At 39.5% G+C, this 19,626-nt stretch overlaps 1 protein-coding gene across 1 annotated transcript; it reads right to left on the bottom strand.

The window, feature by feature from the left end:
- Positions 1-813: 813 nt before the first annotated feature.
- On the bottom strand, positions 814-16,910 carry LOC133546788 (gastrula zinc finger protein XlCGF57.1-like). Its single transcript, XM_061892613.1, has 2 exons — positions 16,396-16,910; positions 814-3,806 (listed from the first exon to the last, which is right to left on the bottom strand). Exons 1-2 carry the CDS (start codon positions 16,568-16,570, stop codon positions 2,149-2,151), a joined length of 1,833 nt encoding a protein of 610 aa, XP_061748597.1. The 5' UTR covers positions 16,571-16,910; the 3' UTR covers positions 814-2,148.
- Positions 16,911-19,626: the final 2,716 nt, after the last annotated feature.

Below are 19,626 nucleotides of genomic sequence, written 5' to 3'. Positions count from 1 at the left end.
GAAAAAAAATAAAAATGAACTAAATCTCCTCTGTTCTGTACATCATTGTCCAAGTGACATTATATTGTCATCTTCCTCTTTATGCCATTTCCTCAAGGTGACAGAAAAACATAATACAACCTGCCTATCATGTGATTCTACCATGTTGGCAAAATACAAACACACAATATATTGACATATATAACACATAAAACATGGAATTAGAAGTGAACAGTACCCATCCCTACCAGCAAGTGTTGTTGTACTGGAAACTAATTTACAAACACAACTTCATCACACACAATACTCCACTATGGAATTGTTCTTATATTAAAATGAGAAACAAATCCATCTTTGTACAGCAATGGTTTGAAAAAGGCATTTGGTCACTGATGCACTTATTGAATGATAAAAATTGTTTATTATTTGAAGATTTCATTAAGTACGACCTGCAAATAAAAAAATATTGCAACATTTAAAAAGGCTTTCATTCAAAATATTCTACTTACTGCATCTTTTTTAATTCTTTACTATTTCTTCTTCTTCTTCTTATTTTCTCTGGAACAAAAACATACTCATAACTTAAAGTTTCCATTCTTTCCAAGACGGAATTGACCACTTAAAATATTTTGGATGTTGTTTTGCAATTAGATACAACATTTGTTGGTTCTGTGACTGGGAATCACAATAAACAGTTTATTTTAAGAATGTATGCAAAGTAAATCTCTGTGGGATGATGTACAATATTGGCTTTTGTCTGACACTCCAAACTTTGACTGATATTGATGTTGTTTTGAGGATGTTGAAAAAGAAAAAAAAACATTGAAAAAAACGTTGAAAACACAATACTGGATTTATTTGATATATCCACATATGTAAGTTTGTGAAAACAAAACCGTCCTTTCACAAAATAAAAATCAGCTATTTTCTCTCACTTGTATATTGCATAAAGGTCTGGGGACATACATATAAAACAATCACAACACAATCATCATAATACTGAGTAATAACGATAATGAATAAAATAGATTATAGAGACCCAACAAATGATTCAAAAAGACACACATTTTAAAATTGTATAAAAGACAACTGTTTAAATGATGTATAAAGTAAATAATAATATGCTTCCTGAAGTGGTCCAGAAGATGTTTCAGATGTGAACCAGTACATATGTATATCATATAAAGGTGATAATCTATGGGATTATTAACAATTACAAATATGTAATACTTCAATATTTCATATAAATAGGTCTAAAATTGTATGATGAATATACAGTATGTATATATATATATATATATATATATGTGTGTGTGTGTGTGTGTGTGTGTGTATACATACACACATGTTTATTGCATGTAAAATATGTATTTTACTGTTTACTCTCACTTTTTTACTCAAATGGTTCTGTCCATTTTTTAATAAAAGTACACAAAGTTGGATATTAATGCATGTGCTTGACTGAAAAAAGCATTAATATCAATCAATCAATCAATGTTTACTTATATAGCCCTAAATCACTAGTGTCTCAAAGGGCTGCACAAACCACCACGACATCCTCGGTAGGCCCACATAAGGGCAAGGAAAACTCACACCCAGTGGGACGTCGGTGACAATGATGACTATGAGAACATGATACTGTGATACTGATGATACTGATGACTATGAGAACATATGAAAACATGATACTGTGAAAGATGGATCCAACACAGTCGCGAGAGTCCAGTCCAAAGCGGATCCAACACATATAATATAAATATAAAATATAAATATATAAATATAAATATAAAATATCAAATCTATAAATGTAGAAGCATATTAACCAGATTGTTAGACAAACAACAATGTCACACATGTTATATGTGCTGATGTTGTTAGAAAGTCAAAATGAAAGTCTGGACAGTTTATTTCAAATCCTGCAGTTTCATTTGCTGCTGCTGTTCTCACCAGCACACTTGTGTTTCTTACACTGGTACTTAGAAGACAATCTTTCACCACACACACTGCAACTCAACACTTTCTCTCCTGGGTGTCTTCTCATGTGTACTACAAGGGTTGATCGTCACAAAAGCTTCTGTTGCAGATTGAACAGGAATGTGATTATTCACCAGTGTGTGTTCTCTTGTGTCTTATAAGGGTTGATCGTCAACAAAAGCTTCTGTTGCTGATTCAACAGGAATGTGATTTTTCACCAGTGTGTGTTCTCATGTGTACTCTCACATCTGTACTTTGTGTAAAACCTTTACCACAGGTTGAACAGGAAAAAGGTTTTTCTCCAGTGTGTGTTCTCATGTGTCTTACAAGGTTTGATCGTTGAAAAAAGCTTCTGTTGCAGATTAAACAGGAATGTGACTTTTCACCAGTGTGTGTTCTCATGTGTACTCTCACATCTGTACTTTGTGTAAAACCTTTACCACAGGTTGAACAGGAAAAAGGTTTTTCTCCAGTGTGTGTTCTCTTGTGTCTTACAAGGTTTGATCGTTGAAAAAAGCTTCTGTTGCAGATTAAACAGGAATGTGACTTTTCACCAGTGTGTGTTCTCTTGTGTCTTACAAGCATTGACCGGTCACAAAAGCTTCTGTTGCAGATTGAACAGGAATGTGATTTTTCACCAGTGTGTGTTTTAATGTGTCTTTTCAAATGTTGACCTTGTGTAAAGCATTTACCACAGATTGAACAGGAGAAAGGTTTTTCACCAGTGTGTGTTTTCATGTGTTCTTTCAAACATTGACTGCTAGTAAAACCTTTACTACATATTGAACAGGAAAAAGGTTTTTCACCAATGTGTGTTCTCATGTGTATTTTCAAACTCTGACCTACTGTAAAACCTTTACCACAGGTTGAACAGGAAAAAGGTTTTTCACCAGTGTGTGTTCTCATGTGTACTTTCAAACTCTGACCTACTGTAAAACCTTTAACACAGGTTGAACAGGAAAAAGGTTTTTCACCAGTGTGTGTTCTCATGTGTCTTTTCAAATTCTGACTTTGTGTAAAACCTTTACCACATAGTGAACAAGAAAAAGTTTTTTCTCCAGTGTGTGTTCTCATGTGTACTTTCACATTATGATTTTGTGTAAAACCTTTACCACAGGTTGAACAAATAAAAGTTTTTTCTCCAGTGTGTGTTCTCATGTGTCTTTTCAGATCACAATGGTATTTAAAGGTTTTGTGACAGTGAGAACATGCGAAGTGTGTGTTGTCAGTGTGACATGTCTTATCATCTTTAGAGTCTTCATCATCAGTGTCAGGAGAGTGTGACGTTGTGTCCTCACTATCTGATAGTGGAGCTAAGAGCTTGTCTGCTTGTGATCCTCCACAGTGGTCTCCATCAGCTTCTGTTGTCATGTGTTGTGTTGAGCTGCTGCTTGGAGGCTCCCCCCCTCCCCTCTCCTCACTTTCACCTTTCACCTCATCATCTTCACTCTTCACAGGGACACCAGTCACTGGGAACTCCTCCAACCATTTAGGCTGACTGATGCCCTCTTCCTCCTCTTCCTCTCTAATGTGCGGCGGCCCTTGGTGCTCCTCTTCCTTTTTAATGTGAGGGGTCAGCAGGTTCTCTTGCTCCTTAAAGTGAGGGGTCAGTAGGTCCTCCTCTTCATTTTTGATGTGTAAGATCAGTGGGTCCTCCGCTTGCCCTTTAATGTGAAGGGTCAGTTTAACATTATGGGTCTGTGGCGTCTCGTCTTCTTCTTTAATGTGGGGGGGCTGTGGTTCCTCTCCTCCCTCTTTGATGTGTTGGGACTGTGGTACCTCTTCTTCCTCGTGTATGTGGGGGGACTGTGGTTCCTCCTCCTGCTCACGAGGACGATGTGCTTCATTGAAGTCTGTGGGACAGGAGAAAACAAACATTTTTTAGAAAAGTCTAGCTTTGCTCAGTCACATGAAACATTGTCCTGCACCAACATATAATCTCACAATCTCATCAGTTTCCCCTCACAGCAGTCAGGGTACTTCCAGCTGACACATGAAGAAGACATTCAGGGGAAAGCCTTCCCGGGCCAACGTCCAATCCACCTTATTCATATAAAAACATCCTAAAAGTCATTCCTGCAATCCTTAATGGTAGACGCCATATGTGAAAGTGTGCTGTTCTCCCTCTGAATAAGTCATACACACACAGGAAATAATGTACCACATGCCAGCCTCCACACAGTAGTACTAGTGATGAGCTCCCCCTGCTGGTGGACTATAATTACTCTCATTTTCACATTCATATTTAGAGACATGTCTGTTATAAAAGAAGCATGAGCACAGTCAACATGTTGGCCAAGAAAGATGACATCTGTTTTACTTTCATTTAGATAGTGTCACCACAGTTAAACTGGGAAGAAGTAATCAGATTACTGACTACACCTTCAAAAGATAACTTGTTTACGCCGGGTCAAACTCGTTTCGCTAAATATTATTTTTATTAGCGCATGTCTAGAATTTCCGCCGGGTCAAACTCGTCACGTCACGAGTGACACTTCACCTGTCATCATTTTTGAAATGGAGGATGCTGATTTCAATAATTTCAAATCGCATAAAGGGAAGAAGATTAAGAGCTATTCAGTAGGATTTAAGGTCCAAGCTATTGAATATGCTAAAAAGAACAGTAAGCAGCTATGTTTTATTAATATACCGTAGCTGCGTGTGTCAAATATGAGTCATTAAATGACTCCCGCCTCCTGGTGGTAGAGGGCGCTACTGATCCTTCTTGCGACTACTCGGCTGCAGAAGAAGTGACAACAAGCAGCAAGAGTTTATTTTTTCCTCTCGCTTGCACTTTTAACATGGAGGATTACATATCTAAAATAAAACAGTTTTCTAAACTGGACTTTAAATCGAAGCAGGAGGTAATAAAGGAAGATCTCCATCGAGACAGAGAGACTTTTAAAACTGAAGAAAGATAAGGAAGACTTCTATAAACAAGTTATCGATGCTTTTGATCAGAAGGAGCTGCGCATAGACTTTATTTATAAGTAAAGGTAAGACCATAGTAAAGTTTTTTTATTAAATGTGCTTTTCATGATGGTATATATGGTTTAATAATAATGATAATTAATAATAATAATAAGTAGATGAGGCAATTGTTCAAGGAATTGCGTGTGAATGCTCCAATGCAGAAATTGAACTGAAATGCTGACAGAATGTAGTATGAATGTAAGAATAGTTTGAATGTTGGAATGGTTTAAATGTTGAAGAGTTTGAATTTCAAGGAAAACCGGAATTTGGTTTGGAACTTGGGAAAGTGTGAGTTTGAATGTCCAGGATGAGTGGAATGTGTTGATGTTGGAATGGTTTGAATAGGTTGAAAAATGTGGGGATGGTGCAACTTGGACACATGTCACTCCGGTGGGTGTACGCATGTGTGGAAGGTACGTAGACACAGAAAACTCCCCCACAAGCATGTTTGTGTGATGGATAGAAATATTTCAAGTCAATGTCCAGAGGTATTAAAACATTAGTCAATCAATCACACAAACGGTCAATGAACTTTGCAGTCATGGATACACTGTGTGTTTATTTTCTCCGGCTGCGGCTCTCAAACTGCATACAAAAGGTCTTCTTTTGTTCGTTTGGTCCCAAAGCGTAAAAAAGCGCTGCCTCAATTCTGCTAAAATAAAGCGGGTCTGGGGGCCCAAACGTCTCCACTCCAACACGCATGAGCAGCTAACTTGGCTAACATTAGCAGGTCTGGTGATGCACCGCACGTGACCTACGGTGGCCTAGGATGGACAAACCAGACAATTCTCACAAGACCACAACTCTTCTTCTCTCAACTTCCCAAAGTAATAATCTAGTCAATAATCACTGAACTCAAAAAAGATAAGGCATATTATTTTAACAATGACTTTGTTCCAAGATGGCGCCCCCCGTGGCTGACGTCTTTGCGTCGTCCTCCCGACAAAATATACATTTTTTATTTAATATACAAACCCCGTTTCCATATGAGTTGGGAAATTGTGTGAGATGTAAATATAAACGGAATACAATGATTTGCAAATCCTTTTCAAGCCATATTCAGTTGAATATGCTACAAAGACAACATATTTGATGTTCAAACTCATAAACTTTTTTTTTTTGCAAATAATAATTAACTTAGAATTTCATGGCTGCAACACATGCCAAAGTAGTTGGGAAAGGGCATGTTCACCACTGTGTTACATCACTTTTTCTTTTAACAACACTCAATAAACGTTTGGGAACTGAGGAAACTCATTGTTGAAGCTTTGAAAGTGGAATTCTTTCCCATTCTTGTTTTATGTAGAGCTTCAGTCATTCAACAGTCCGGTGTCTTGTTGTCGTATTTTACGCTTCATAATGGTCACACATTTTCCATGGGAGACAGGTCTGGACTGCAGGCGGGCCAGGGAAGTACCCACACTCTTTTACTACGAAGCCACGCTGTTGTAACACGTGGTTTGGCATTGTTTTGCTGATATAAGCAGGGGCGTCAATGGTAATGTTTCTTGGAGGACAACATATGTTGCTACAAAACCTGTATGGACCTTTCAGCATTAATGGTGCCCTCACAGATGTGTAAGTTACCCATGTCTTGGACACTAATACACCCCCATACCATCACAGATGTGTAAGTTACCCATGCCTTGGGCACTAATACACCCCCATACCATCACACATGTGTAAGTTACCCATGTCTTGGGCACTAATACACCCCCATACCATCACACATGCTGGATTTTCAACTTTGCGCCAATAACAATTCGGATGGTTATTTTCCTCTTTTTTCCGGAGGACACCACATCCACAGTTTCCAAATATAATTTGAAATGTGGACTCGTCAGACCACAGAACACTTTTCCACTTTGCATCAGTCCACCTTAAATGAGCTCGGGCCCAGCGACGCCGGCGGCATTCCTTGTTGTTATTGATAAATGGGTTTTGCTTTGCAAAGTAGAGTCAGTGGCCTAGTGGTTAGAGTGTCTGCCCTGAGATCGTTAGGTTGTGAGTTCAAACCCCGGCCGAGTCGTACCAAAGACTATAAAAAAAATGGGACCCATTGCCTCCCTGCTTGGCACTCAGCATCAAGGGTCGGAATTCGGGATTAATCACCATAAATGATTCCCGGGCGCAGCATCGCTGCTGCCCACTGCTCCCCACACTTCCTAGGGGGTGATCAAGGGGGTGGGTCAAATGCAGAGGACAAATTTCACCACATCTAGTGTGTGTGTGACAATCATTGGTACTTTAACTTTTTAACTTAACTTTAACTTGCACTTACAGATGTAGCAACCGACTGTAGTTACTGACAGTGGTTTTATGAAGTGTTCCTGAGCCCATGTGGTGATATCCTTTACACACTGATGTCGGTTTTTGATGCAGTACCGCCTGAGGGCTCAAAGGTCCATAATATCATCGCTTACGTGCAGTGATTTCTCCAGATTCTCTGAACCTTTTGATGATTTTACGGACCGTAGATGGTAAAATCCCTAAATTTCTTGCAATAGCTCGTTGAGAAATGTTGTTCTAAAACTGTTCGACAATTTGCTTACAAATTGGTGACCCTCGCCCAATCCTTGTTTGTGAATTACTTAGCATGTCATGGAAGCTGCTTTTATACTCAATCATGGCACCCACCTGTTCCCAATTAGCCTGCACACCTGTGGGATGTTCCAAATAAGTGTTTGAAGAGCATTCCTCCACTTAATCAGTATTTATTTCCACCATTCCCAAGTACTTTGTCACGTGTTGCTGGCATCAAATTCTAAAGTTAATGATTATTTGCAAAAAAAAAAAAAGTTTATCAGTTTGAACATCTAATATGTTGTCTTTGTAGCATATTCAACTGAATATGGCTTGAAAAGGATTTGCAAATCATTGTATTCCGTTTATATTTACATCTAACACAATTTCCCAACTCATATGGAAACGGGGTTTGTAATTTGCATCCTAAATGTAAAGTTTTTGCATGCAACAGTGAGATATAACAGAGATGCACTTCTGGACATCGGAAAATCTCACCACGAGCTCACTTCTAGTCTGACGGACTTCAACTTTCTGCTACGACGAGAGCCAGCTAACCACAAAACAACCACAACAAGACAGCGGGGCTACATGTTAGGCTAAAGGCTAGAGCTACACAACCACCACTACCTAGCCTGCTGTTAGCTAACGTGCGCTCACTCGACAACAAGCTGGATGAGCTGAGAACCAGGACTACATCCCAACGTGAACTGAGAGAAGGCTGTGCTCTTATTTACGCGGAAACCTGGCTTTCGGACAGCATCCCAGACTCTGCTATCCAGCTAGCAACGCACTCAGTCTACCGTGAAGGGCGGACAAAGGCTTCAAGAAAGGCGGAGGCGGGGTCTGTGTTTACGTGAGTAACAGCTGGTGCTCGGAAGTACAGGTGGTTGAAAGACACTGCTCGGACAACATTGAGTTGTTGATGGTGAAATGCAGACCTTTTTACCTGCCAAGGGAGTTCAGTGCAGTGTTTATACTGTCTGTTTACATCCCGCCACGGGCGGACTCCACTACAGCGCTAAAGCTGCTGCATGACGTCATCAATAAACAAGAGCCCGCACACCCCGATGCTGCGTTCATGAAAGCTGGGGATTTTAACCACCGCAACCTAAAGAGTGTCCTGTCCTCCCTAAATACCATTAATATGAGGACTCTCATTCGAGGGAAAAAAACTCTCTGGACCAAGTATACTGCAATGGGAGTGGAGTCTACAAATGGTAAATTGGTAAATGGGTTGAACTTGTATAGCGCTTTTCTACCCCTTTTTAAGGAGCCCAAAGCGCTTTGACAGTATTTCCACATTCGCCCAATCACACACACATTCACACACTGATGGTGGGAGATGCCATGCAAGGCGCTCACCAGGACCCATCAGGAGCAAGGGTGAAGTGTCTTGCCCAAGGACACAACGGTGATGACTAGGATGATAGATGGTGGGGATTGAACCAGTAACCCTCAAATTACTGGAACCCTCAAATTACTGGCACAGCCACTCTACCAACTTCGCCACGCCGTACCCAGACCACACTTTGGACTATCTGATCACATCTCAGCTTTTCTATGTCCAGCGTACAGACAGCGCCTCAAGCAAGCCCCCCCAGTGAGTAAAACTGTTCAAGTTTGGAATGAAGACACTGAACTAGTGCTTCAGGACTGCTTTGGGAGTACAGACTGGGACATGTTCAAAACTGCTGCTCAGAGGGATGACGGTACTGTGGACATAGAGGAATATGCTCCCAGTGTAACTGGCTACATCAGCACATGTGTGCAAAACATTGTTCCCACAAAACAATACAAGATATACCCAAACCAAAAACCCTGGATTAATGTTCGGTCCAAGCTACATACCCGCTCCACTGCATTTGTCTCAGGCAACGCTGAGGACTAGAATAAGGCCAGATATGACCTGTGTAAATCCATCAGCGAAGCCAAGGGACAATGCAGACTAAAGCTGGAGGGATTCTACTTCAACACAGATTCCCGGCGCATGTGGCAAGGCCTGCAACACATCACAGACTACAAGCAGGGGAGCAGGGGGGTCACAAACAGCCAACAATCACTGCCAGATGAGCTGAATGAGTTCTACGCCCGCTTCGAGGTCCTCAACACCAACTAACAGAGAGGGGTTCTGACCACGGAGCCCACGCAGGACCCACCGCTCACTAGGACAACAGCAGAGGTACGTACAGTTCTGAAGAAAACAAACCCACGGAAGGCAGTCGGCCCAGATAACATCCCTGGCCAGGCCCTCAGGGTGTGTTCATCAGAGCTGGCTGACGTACTTGCTGACATATACAACTTGTCACTAACACAAGCTGTTGTGCCCACCTGCTTCAAGACCACCACCATCGTGCCCCTGCCAAAGAAAAACACTGTGACCTGTCTGTTGCACTCACCCCAATAGTGATGAAGTGCTTCGAGAGGATAGTCATGTCACACATCAAGAAGACCATCCCAGACACACTGGACCCTCTACAGCAGGGGTCACCAACCTTTTTGAAACCAAGAGCTACTTCTTGGGTACTGATTAATGCGAAGGGCTACCAGTTTGATACACACTTAAACAAATTGCCACATATATATATATATATATATATAAAAATGGGTATTTCTGTCAGTCATTCCGTCGTAACTTTTTTTTCCTTTTACGGAAGGTTTTTTTGTAGAGAATAAATGATGAAAAACACTTAATTGAACGGTTTAAAAGAGGAGAAAACCCGAAAAAAATGAAAAATAAATTTTGAAACATATTTTATCTTCAATTTCGACTCTTTAAAATTAAAAAATGAAGAGAAAAACTAGCTAATTTGAATCTTTTGGAAAAAAGTGAAAAACTTATTTATGTAACATCATTAGTAATTTTTCCTGATTAATATTAATTTTAGAGTTTTGATGACATGTTTTAAATAGGTTAAAATTCAATCTGCATTTTGTTAGAATATATAACAAATTGGACCAAGCTATATTTCTAACAAAGACAAATCGTTATTTCTTCTAGATTATCCAGAACAAACATTTTAAAAGAAATTCAAAATAATTTGAAATAAGATTTAAAATTGATTCTACAGATTTTCTAGATTTGCCAGAATATTTTTTTTGAACTTTAATCATAATAAGTTTGAAGAAATATTTCACAAATATTCTTCGTCGAAAAAACAGAGGCTAAAATGAAGAATTAAATTAAAATGTATTTATTATTCCTATTTTCTTTCTTTCTTTCTTTAGTTTATTTCGAACATGAATATTTACAACACAATACAATACAGACAATAAAAATTATTTACAATTTAAAAAAAAATACTTGAACATTTATTTAAATTGTCAGGAAAGAAGAGGAAGGAATTTAAAAGGTAAAAAGGTGAATGTGTTTAAAAATCCTAAAATCAATTTTAAAGTTGTATATTTTCTCTAAAATTGTCTTTCTGAAAGTTATAAGAAGCAAAAAAAAAAATGAATGTATTTAAACAAGTGAAGACCAAGTCTTTAAAATATTTTCTTGGATTTTTTCAATTCTATTTGAGTTTTGTCTCTCTTAGAATTAAAAAGGTCAAGCAAAGCGAGACCAGCTTGCTAGTAAATAAATACAATTTAAAAAATAGAGGCGGCTCACTGGTAAGTGCTGCTATTTGAGCTATTTTTAGAACAGGCCAGCGGGCGACTCATCTGGTCCTTACAGGTTACTGGTGCCCGCGGTCACCGAGTTGGTGACCCCTGCTCTACAGTTTGCCTACCGGCAGAACCGGTCCACTGAGGATGCAGTCAACCCCGTCATCCACACCACCCTCACCCACGTAGAGGGCAAGGACACCTATGCCAGGCTATTATTCATCGACTACAGCTCTGCTTTTAACACGGTCATCCCACAAAAACTCACTGCTAAACTCCTCACTGTTGGTCTGACACCAACTCTCTGTGACTGGGTCCTGAACTTTCTCACAAACCAGCCCCAGTCAATCAGAATCGGCAACCAGACATCAGGCACAAAGGTTCTAAGCATTGGGACCCCCCAAGGCTGCGTGCTGAGCCCCCTATTGTACACCCTCTTTAAATTCCTCGGGACCCACATCAGCGAGGACCTCACCTGGGATCACAACACCCAACAAATAATAAAGAAAGCCCAGCAGCGACTGTACTTCCTAAGAAAGCTGAGAAAATTTGGCATGCCACCCAAAATTCTCAGCGACTTCTATATAAGTACGGTTGAGAGTGTCCTTACCAGCTCAATCACGGTCTGGTATGGAAACTGCACTGCTAAGGACAGGAAGGCCCTCCAGCTAGTGATTAAAACTGCTCAGTACATATCAGGAGCAGCCTTCACCTCACTACAGGACATGTAGTCTACCAGGGCCACCAGGAGAGCACACATCATCATCAAGGACAGTACACAGTCTCTTCAGCCTCCTACCATCAGGCAGACCATATAGGAGCCTGAAATCCAGGACTACCAGACTGACAAACAGTTTCTACCCACAGGCCATCAGGCTTGTGAATGCTAGCTCCCTCCAACTCCCCGTTATTACTTTTGTCTTTTTGAACAAAAGACAGCTACCTTGACCACAACTGTGAACCATCACTGTAGACACGTTTCACCTTTGATCACTAAAGACACTTTAACTGCTGCTGTGACCCAAGGTCACCTCCATATTTATACTGTTGACTGTCAATCAGAATGTGCAATAATGTTATGTTACTTACTGTGCCTTGTATATACATTTTTATTTTTAGCTAAGTACCGTGTGACTTGTTGAAGGGTGGACTAGCAAAGTAAGATTTTCATTGTACGGCAAACTGTGTGTTTAACTGTGCATATGACAATAAACAATCTTGAATCAAAAAGTGATTTGACGTAATATTTTGATATTTACACATTGCATATTTACACACACGCATTTTACTAGAATACCCTTATGAGCATTACATATATCAATATCACGTACCTACTGTACTGTTTACTTGTTGAAATACCCTTTTTAGAGCAAATATCTGCCCAAATGGCCACTTTGTTGCTGCCAAAAATGTATTTTAAGTAATATTTTGATATTGACACATCTCATCTCTGCATATTTTACTAGAATACTCTTATGGACATTACATGTGTATATATGAATCAAGTACCTACTGTACTGTATACTTGTAGAAATACCCTTTACAAAGCTAAAATATACCAAAACAACCACTCTGCTGCTGCCAAAATTTGATTTCAAGTAATATTTTGATACTGACAAATCTCATCTCTGCTTAGTTTACTAAAATACCCTTATGAGCATTACATATATCAAAATCAAGTACCTACTGTAATGTTTACTTGTTGAAATACCATTTTTAGAGCAAATATCTACCCAAATGGCCACTTTGTTGCTGCCAAAAATGCATTTTAAGTAATAGTTTGATATTGATACATCTCATCTCTGCATATTTTACTAAATACTCTTATGGGCATGACATATATATAAATCAAGTACCTACTGTACTGTATACTTGTAGAAATACCCTTTACAAAGCTAAAATATACCAAAACAACCACTTTACTGCTGCCAAAAATTGATTTCAAGTAATATTTTGATATTTACACATCTCATCTCGGCATATTGTACTGGAATACCCTTATGGGCATTACACATATACAAACCTAGTACCTACAGTACTGTTTACTTGTTGAAATACCCTTTTTAGAGCTAAAAACTACCCATTTTTCTACTTTACTGCAACCAATAATTGATTCCAGATAGTATTAACAATAATAACAAAATTGTCGGAATAATTATATATAAGTTATAAAACAACTTTGTGTTCCATTGAATTCAGGTCCCCTGCGACGAGACCAAAGCTGTCTTTCATCTTATCAAACAAAAGGCTTGTAAAACTCCACTGTCTGCGATGGGATGCATGTGGCTGTGGCTGTCTATTGACAGCCACAGGAGACCTTTTCTTGACCCGAGATCTACAAAGCTGAGAGGGAGCAGACCTGACGCAGCATCAGGCACCTTTTCTTTTATCTGTTTATGATCGAGTGCGACAGCAGTTTACGACCCCCCCTCCCTTTAGAAACATCTGCAGCTATGTAATCAGAAAAGGCCCAAATGAAAGAGGACGTGTGGAACTCCCTCGTCAGAGCGTGGTGGGAAACTGTACGAAGTTGCAGCCCAGACGTTTCTCCTCATGAGCTAAATTGAATCCTGTCTGTGTTTGATTACTTTGCTCCTTGTCTTGTTTAATAGATGTCATCGGCAAAAATGTCAAAGCATATCTCTGAAACACAATATTATACATTCTGAAAACGATAGCAAGAATATACCTACAAATTTCAGAAAATGTCACGAGCAAACACTTTGTTTAAACGGTTTTTACTGCCTTTTTAGCCCTTTGAGACAATTGTGATTTAGGGCTAGATAAACATTGATTGATTGATTGATACAGTACAAAAATTCTAAATAACGGAAGAAACATCACTGATAAACATTGGAAAACTGTCACTGAACGTCTTAGTGTGATGTCAATCTGTGACAGACAAATAGTACACAGTTTCCACATGGTGAGGACATTGATGGTCAGACTCACTGTCTTACGGATCACCTCAACTTCTGCCTAGACATGATCTGCCCTGCTAAGACTGTTCAGTGCTACCCTAATGACAAACCCTGGGTAACACAGGAGGTTCAAGCTGTGCTCAACAAGAAGAAAGCTCCCTTCTGGAGTGGAGACAGGGAGGCAATGAGAGCAGCACAGCGGGAGAAGAAAGGACGCGTGAGGAAGGCTAAGGACAGCTACAGGAAGAAGCTGGAGCAGAACAACATGAGGGAGGTCTGGGAAGGTGTGAAAACCATCACAGGCTACAAGACAAAGACCAGAGCAGTAGGGGGGACAATAGAGAGGGCCAATGAGATTAAGAACTTCAACCGGTTCAACCAGAACCGGTTGAAGTGGGGGGTGTCCTCCCCACCCCCCACCACAGCCACCCCCTCTTCTTCTCCCCCCCAGCCATGGTTGCAACCCCCTATTCCTCCTCCTCCTCCTCCACCAGACATTAGTCATCTTTGTGGACCAGGTCAGAGGTCAACTGAGGAAGCTGCATCCTAGAAACTATCTGATGCGCACCTGAATCTATCTGGTGTGCACTATGTAATATTTAAGTACAGTCTTTTATTTTCTAATCAATTCATTTTTTACCATGAATTGATTAACGTGGACCCCGACTTAAACAAGTTGAAAAACGTATTGGGGTGTTACCATTTAGTGATCAATTGTACGGAATATGTTCTGAACTGTGCAATCTACTAATAAAAGCATCAATCAATCAACCAATCAATTCCTACATGCAAACACAGTGTTACTGTTCAAACTGTGTGTAATGCAACAGTATTTAAAATGATTAAATATACTTGTTAAATAATGTGTCTTCCTTGTTTTTTATGAATAATTAAGGCCTACTATGCTACTGTATTTTAATGCTGTTCATGATGGTGGTGCTTGGAAATTCAAGTATTTTCTGAGGTGGTACTTGGTGAAAAAAGTTTGACAACTACTGATGTAGTGACATTGTAAACTACATTGGCAGACACCATTTTGTTATACCCAAACGACGTCTGCTCATACATCGCGCTTCCAATGAGATCCCGTCACCCCCCCGAGTAAAAAGGTTCCACAACTGTTCACGTTATACCATCTCATCTCATTTTCCATCATGTGAATGTTTGAAGTGGAACTAAATGTGATCTCTGAAAGGGGTACACATTATTACCAAAGCAGGGCCCCCATCCACATATACAATACTACTACATATCTGATGAAAAACAACATTATTTTAGTTTTTTTAATTATAATTGTGCCAAATCACCTATATTTGAACATTATCTAATGCAGGGGTGTCCAAAGTGCGGCCCGGGGGCCATTTGCGGCCCGCAGCTAATCGTTTACCGACCCGCCAGATATTCTGCAAAAATTGCAAAATTGATAGAATTGCAAAAATTAAAAAAAAAAAACATCTAAAAAAAGTGGAATGAGGTGAAATCTAATGAGAAAAAGTGGCAATGTTGACACAAAGCTGCCATGCAGGCATTTTTTTTCCCCTTTTGTCTTTATTTTCTTTTTTTTCCATTGCTCAAAAAAAAAAGGACAAACAAAATCTATGTTATAATGAATTATTACTTAAAAATTATCCTTTTAAAATGTTTTATGTGGAAAAAATATTGCATATGTTTTGTGGTTGCCATATAAAAACATCAAAGTTTTGACAAAAGAGCATAAAATAAACAAAATAATAGTTCAAACTTAAAATCAATAGATATATCGGAAGTTGATCTTGAAATTTAAGTGTTTAAAGTAAAAAAAAATTATAATAAAAATGCATCATTTTATTAATGGGGTTCGAATCTCAACTATATTTAGTAGGATTTTATTTAACTTTTCACTGTGATTACTCAAAAATATTAAATAATTAAAATCAATGGTGTCCTGCATTATTGATCTTTGAGAGGTTTAATTGCTAAATAAAGGAACTCTCCTGAAGGAATCAATAAAGTCCTATCTATCTATCGAAATACTGCATAGTTCAGTTTTACTATAAAAAAACTAAGTTGTCTTTGACAGAAAATGCATAAAACCTTATTTGTTTTACTTTATATCAACCTCAAGTTGATATAGAGATTTACTGTAAGCATCAAATAAAAAAGAATAATAATTTTACTTATTTGTAACATTTTACTGACTGAAGCCCTCTATGCTCTCTAGGAGCCCTAAGGATTAAAAAAAAATCCATATATTTTGTTATGGTTTGAAAATGAAAAATATCAAAATGGTCCCCGCATGTTAACATTTTTCCATGTTCGGCCCTCTGCGGAAAAAGTTTGGACACCCCTGATCTAATGGAAATGACTGCTGCAAACACATCATGTTCATGATGAAATATAAAGATAGTAAAAACGTGAGAGTAAGAAGTAAACAAACCTGTTCTGTGTAACACAACTTGAGGTTTCTTGAAAACAGCCTCCAGTAGTTGACGTAGTCTCTCGTTCTCTTCTTTTGTACGAGAAAGTTCCTCTTTGTACTCTGCTATCGTTCTTTCACACATTTTCACACAACAAAGTTCCTCCTCATACTTTGCTATCGTTCTTTCGCACATTTTCACACAATCACAACACTTTACTCTCACACTTGATCTTAACCAAGCGATGTGTTGATCAAATCCGCGTCTCTTTGTTAGCAGCTAACAAGCTAAGCTAACTAGCATGCTAAGCTAACTAGCGCGCTAAAACAACAAACAAACTAAGCGGGCCTAATAATGTCCAAAGTTGAGTGAGACGAGTGGAGTTGATGCTGACACGGAGGATGAATAAAGTGTAGTTAGTAGATGTGCCGAGGCTTAGAAGCGTGTGTGGAGTAAAGGAGGACTTTGCTGCGACCCGCATGTCCTCCACGCAACGCATGCGTCCTTAGGGGCGGGGCCAAAGAGTAATAGTTGTGATGCTTTGAGCTAGGGAGTATAAGAACTACACTACCCAGCATGCAACAGTGGTGACGAGCATGCGCGGTAGCCCCGTGAAGTGGTGTCGTATGTCGCCATGCGGACAGCTAGAATGTGGTTATGAGCACGCTGTGTGAGTCAACGTTGAACACACCACGTCTGCATTTATTACAATTAGACAGACAGCACAATAAGTGCATTAAAAACAGTACTAGTTAAAGGCCTACTAAAATGACATTTTCTTATTTAAACAGGGATAGCAGTTCCATCCTATGTGTCATACTTGATCATTTCGCGATATTGCCATATTTTTGCTGAAAGGATTTAGTATAGAACATCGACGATAAAGTTCGCAACTTTTGGTCACTAATAAAAAAGAATTGCCTTTACCAGAAGTAGCAGACGATGTGCCCGTGTTGTCACGGGTTGTAGGGCTCCTCACATCTGAACATTGTTTATAATCATAGCCTCCAGCAGCAAGAGCTATTCAGACCAAGAAAGCGACAATTTTCCCATTAATTTGAGCGAGGATGAAAGATTCGTGGATAAGGAATGTTAGAGTGAAGCACCAAAAAAACAAAAAAAAAGTGACAGCTCCGGGCGACGGCAGTGGCAGCGTTTCAGATGTAATTAGACACATTTACTAGGATAATTCTGGAAAATCCCTTATCTGCCTAAAGTGTTAATTGTATTTTAGTGAGATTCTAAAGTCATACCTGAAAGTTGGATGGCTGTGGTGAACGCCAGTGTCTCTGAGAGAAGCCGAGGAGCCAAGATCCCAGCTGCCTTTTTGACAGCTACAGGAGGAGGTCCCATAATCCACTGAAGTATCCGGTAAGAGCTGACTTAATATCACAATTTTCCCATCCAAAAACTTGATGGTTGACATAGAGAAACATGTTCGCTTGACTGCTCTGTGTTAAAGCTTCACAACAAACAAAGAAACACCGGCTGTGTTTTGGTGCTAAAGGCAGCTGCAATCCACCGCTTTCCACCAACAGCATTCTTCTTTATAGTCTCCATTATTACTTGTACAAATTGCAAAAGATTCAGCAACACAGATGTCCAAAATACTGTGTAATTATGCGATGAAAAGAGATGACTTTTAGCCGTGTGTGGTGCTGGGCTAATATGTTCGCTACAACCCAAGGCATCACAAACACGCGTCATCATTCCCGTCATCATTCCGCGACTTTTACAACAAGAAACTCCGCGGAAAATTTAAAATTGTAATTTAGTAAACTAAACTGTCTGTATTGGCATGTGTTGCAATGTTAATATTTCATCTTTGATATGTAAACTATCAGACTGCGTGGTCGCTAGTAGTGGCTTTCAGTAGGCCTTTAATTATTTTCATACATACATGATTTAAAGTAAAATACTGTTTATATATTTGAAATATCATTTGTTGCCATGTTTTGTGTGGGCACCATGAAAACATACATTTTGAATGGTTTGTTCACGACTTGCCCATCACTATGACTCGTTGGCCCCGCCCCTAAGTGACGCATGCGTGGAGGATATGTTCTTCGCAGCAAAGTCCTCCTTTACTCCACACACGCTTCTAAGCCTCGGCACATCTACTAACTACACTTTATTCATCCTCCGTGTCAGCATCAACTCCACTCGTCTCACTCAACTTTGGACATTATTAGAAACATCAAGTTGTGTTACACAGAACAGGTTTGTTCACTTCTTACTCTCACATCTTTACTAACTTTATATTTTATCATTAACATGAAAATGATGTGTTAAAATAATTTGATCAGTATGTGTACTCAGACACATGATTGTTATTGTGTTATTAATGTGATTATCAGACAGCAGTCATTTCCTCCATTCATCACTCGTCTTCCGTGGGGTCGCGGGGACAGCAGCCTAAGCAGAGAAGCCCAGACTTCCCTCTCCCCAGCCATTTCGTCCAGCTCTTCCCATTCATCACATTTGCTATGAGGAACTTTATTATTAATATATTCTGTTCTTGTTACTTGGGGCGGTATAGCTCAGTTGGTAGAGTGACCGTGCCAGCAACTTGAGGGTTCCAGGTTCAATCCCAGTTCTGCCATCCTAGTCGCTGCCATTTTGTCCTTGGGCAAGACACTTTACCCACCTGCTCCCAGTGCCACCCACATTGTTTTAAATGTAACTTAGATATTGGGTTTCACTATGTAAAGCGCTTTGAGTCACTAGAGAAAAGCGCTACATAAATATAATTCCCTTCACTTCACATGATATCTTGTTATTCTATTTTCTAATTTCAAGGGGAACTGCACTTTTTGGAATCATTCACAGTCCCTATGTAAGTTAAAGTTAAGTTCCCAACGGTAGTCACACACTAGGTGTGGTGAAATGATCCTCATCCCCAAGTTCACCCCCTGGGAGGTGAGGGCAGCGGAGGCCGCACTCGGGAATCATTTGGTGATTTAACCCCCAACCCTTGATGCTGAGTGCCAAGCAAGGAGGCAATGGGTCCTGTTTTTATAGTCTTTGGTATGACTCGGCCAGGATTTGAACTCACGACTCTCCAGTCTGAGGGCAGACAATCCAACCCAAGGGAATAGGTTTGATTTTGAGATTGGTGGGGACACAAAAGTGCTCCAAGGCAGCACTCTGAAAGTTTACTTTTTTTTTTACATTAGCAATCATAATTTCACATCATGCAGATGTTATAGGGTAAAGCAACTAAAATGAAAGCAAGGGAGACAACTTGGAAG

This window comes from Nerophis ophidion, unplaced genomic scaffold (genome assembly GCF_033978795.1).
Source record: "Nerophis ophidion isolate RoL-2023_Sa unplaced genomic scaffold, RoL_Noph_v1.0 HiC_scaffold_43, whole genome shotgun sequence".
Lineage (NCBI taxonomy): Eukaryota > Metazoa > Chordata > Actinopteri > Syngnathiformes > Syngnathidae > Nerophis > Nerophis ophidion.
The sequence above is the reverse complement of the archived record's forward strand: the minus strand, read 5'-3'. Positions and strand labels throughout refer to the sequence as shown.

Bases quoted from the DNA above. Each gene is read 5' to 3' on its own strand.
- LOC133546788 (XM_061892613.1), bottom strand. From the start codon at position 16,570: ATGTGCGAAAGAACGATAGCAAAGTATGAGGAGGAACTTTGTTGTGTG. The intron at 3,807-16,395 runs GTTTGTTTACTT...CCTGTCCCACAG, and splicing joins AGTTGTGTTACACAGAACAG to ACTTCAATGAAGCACATCGT.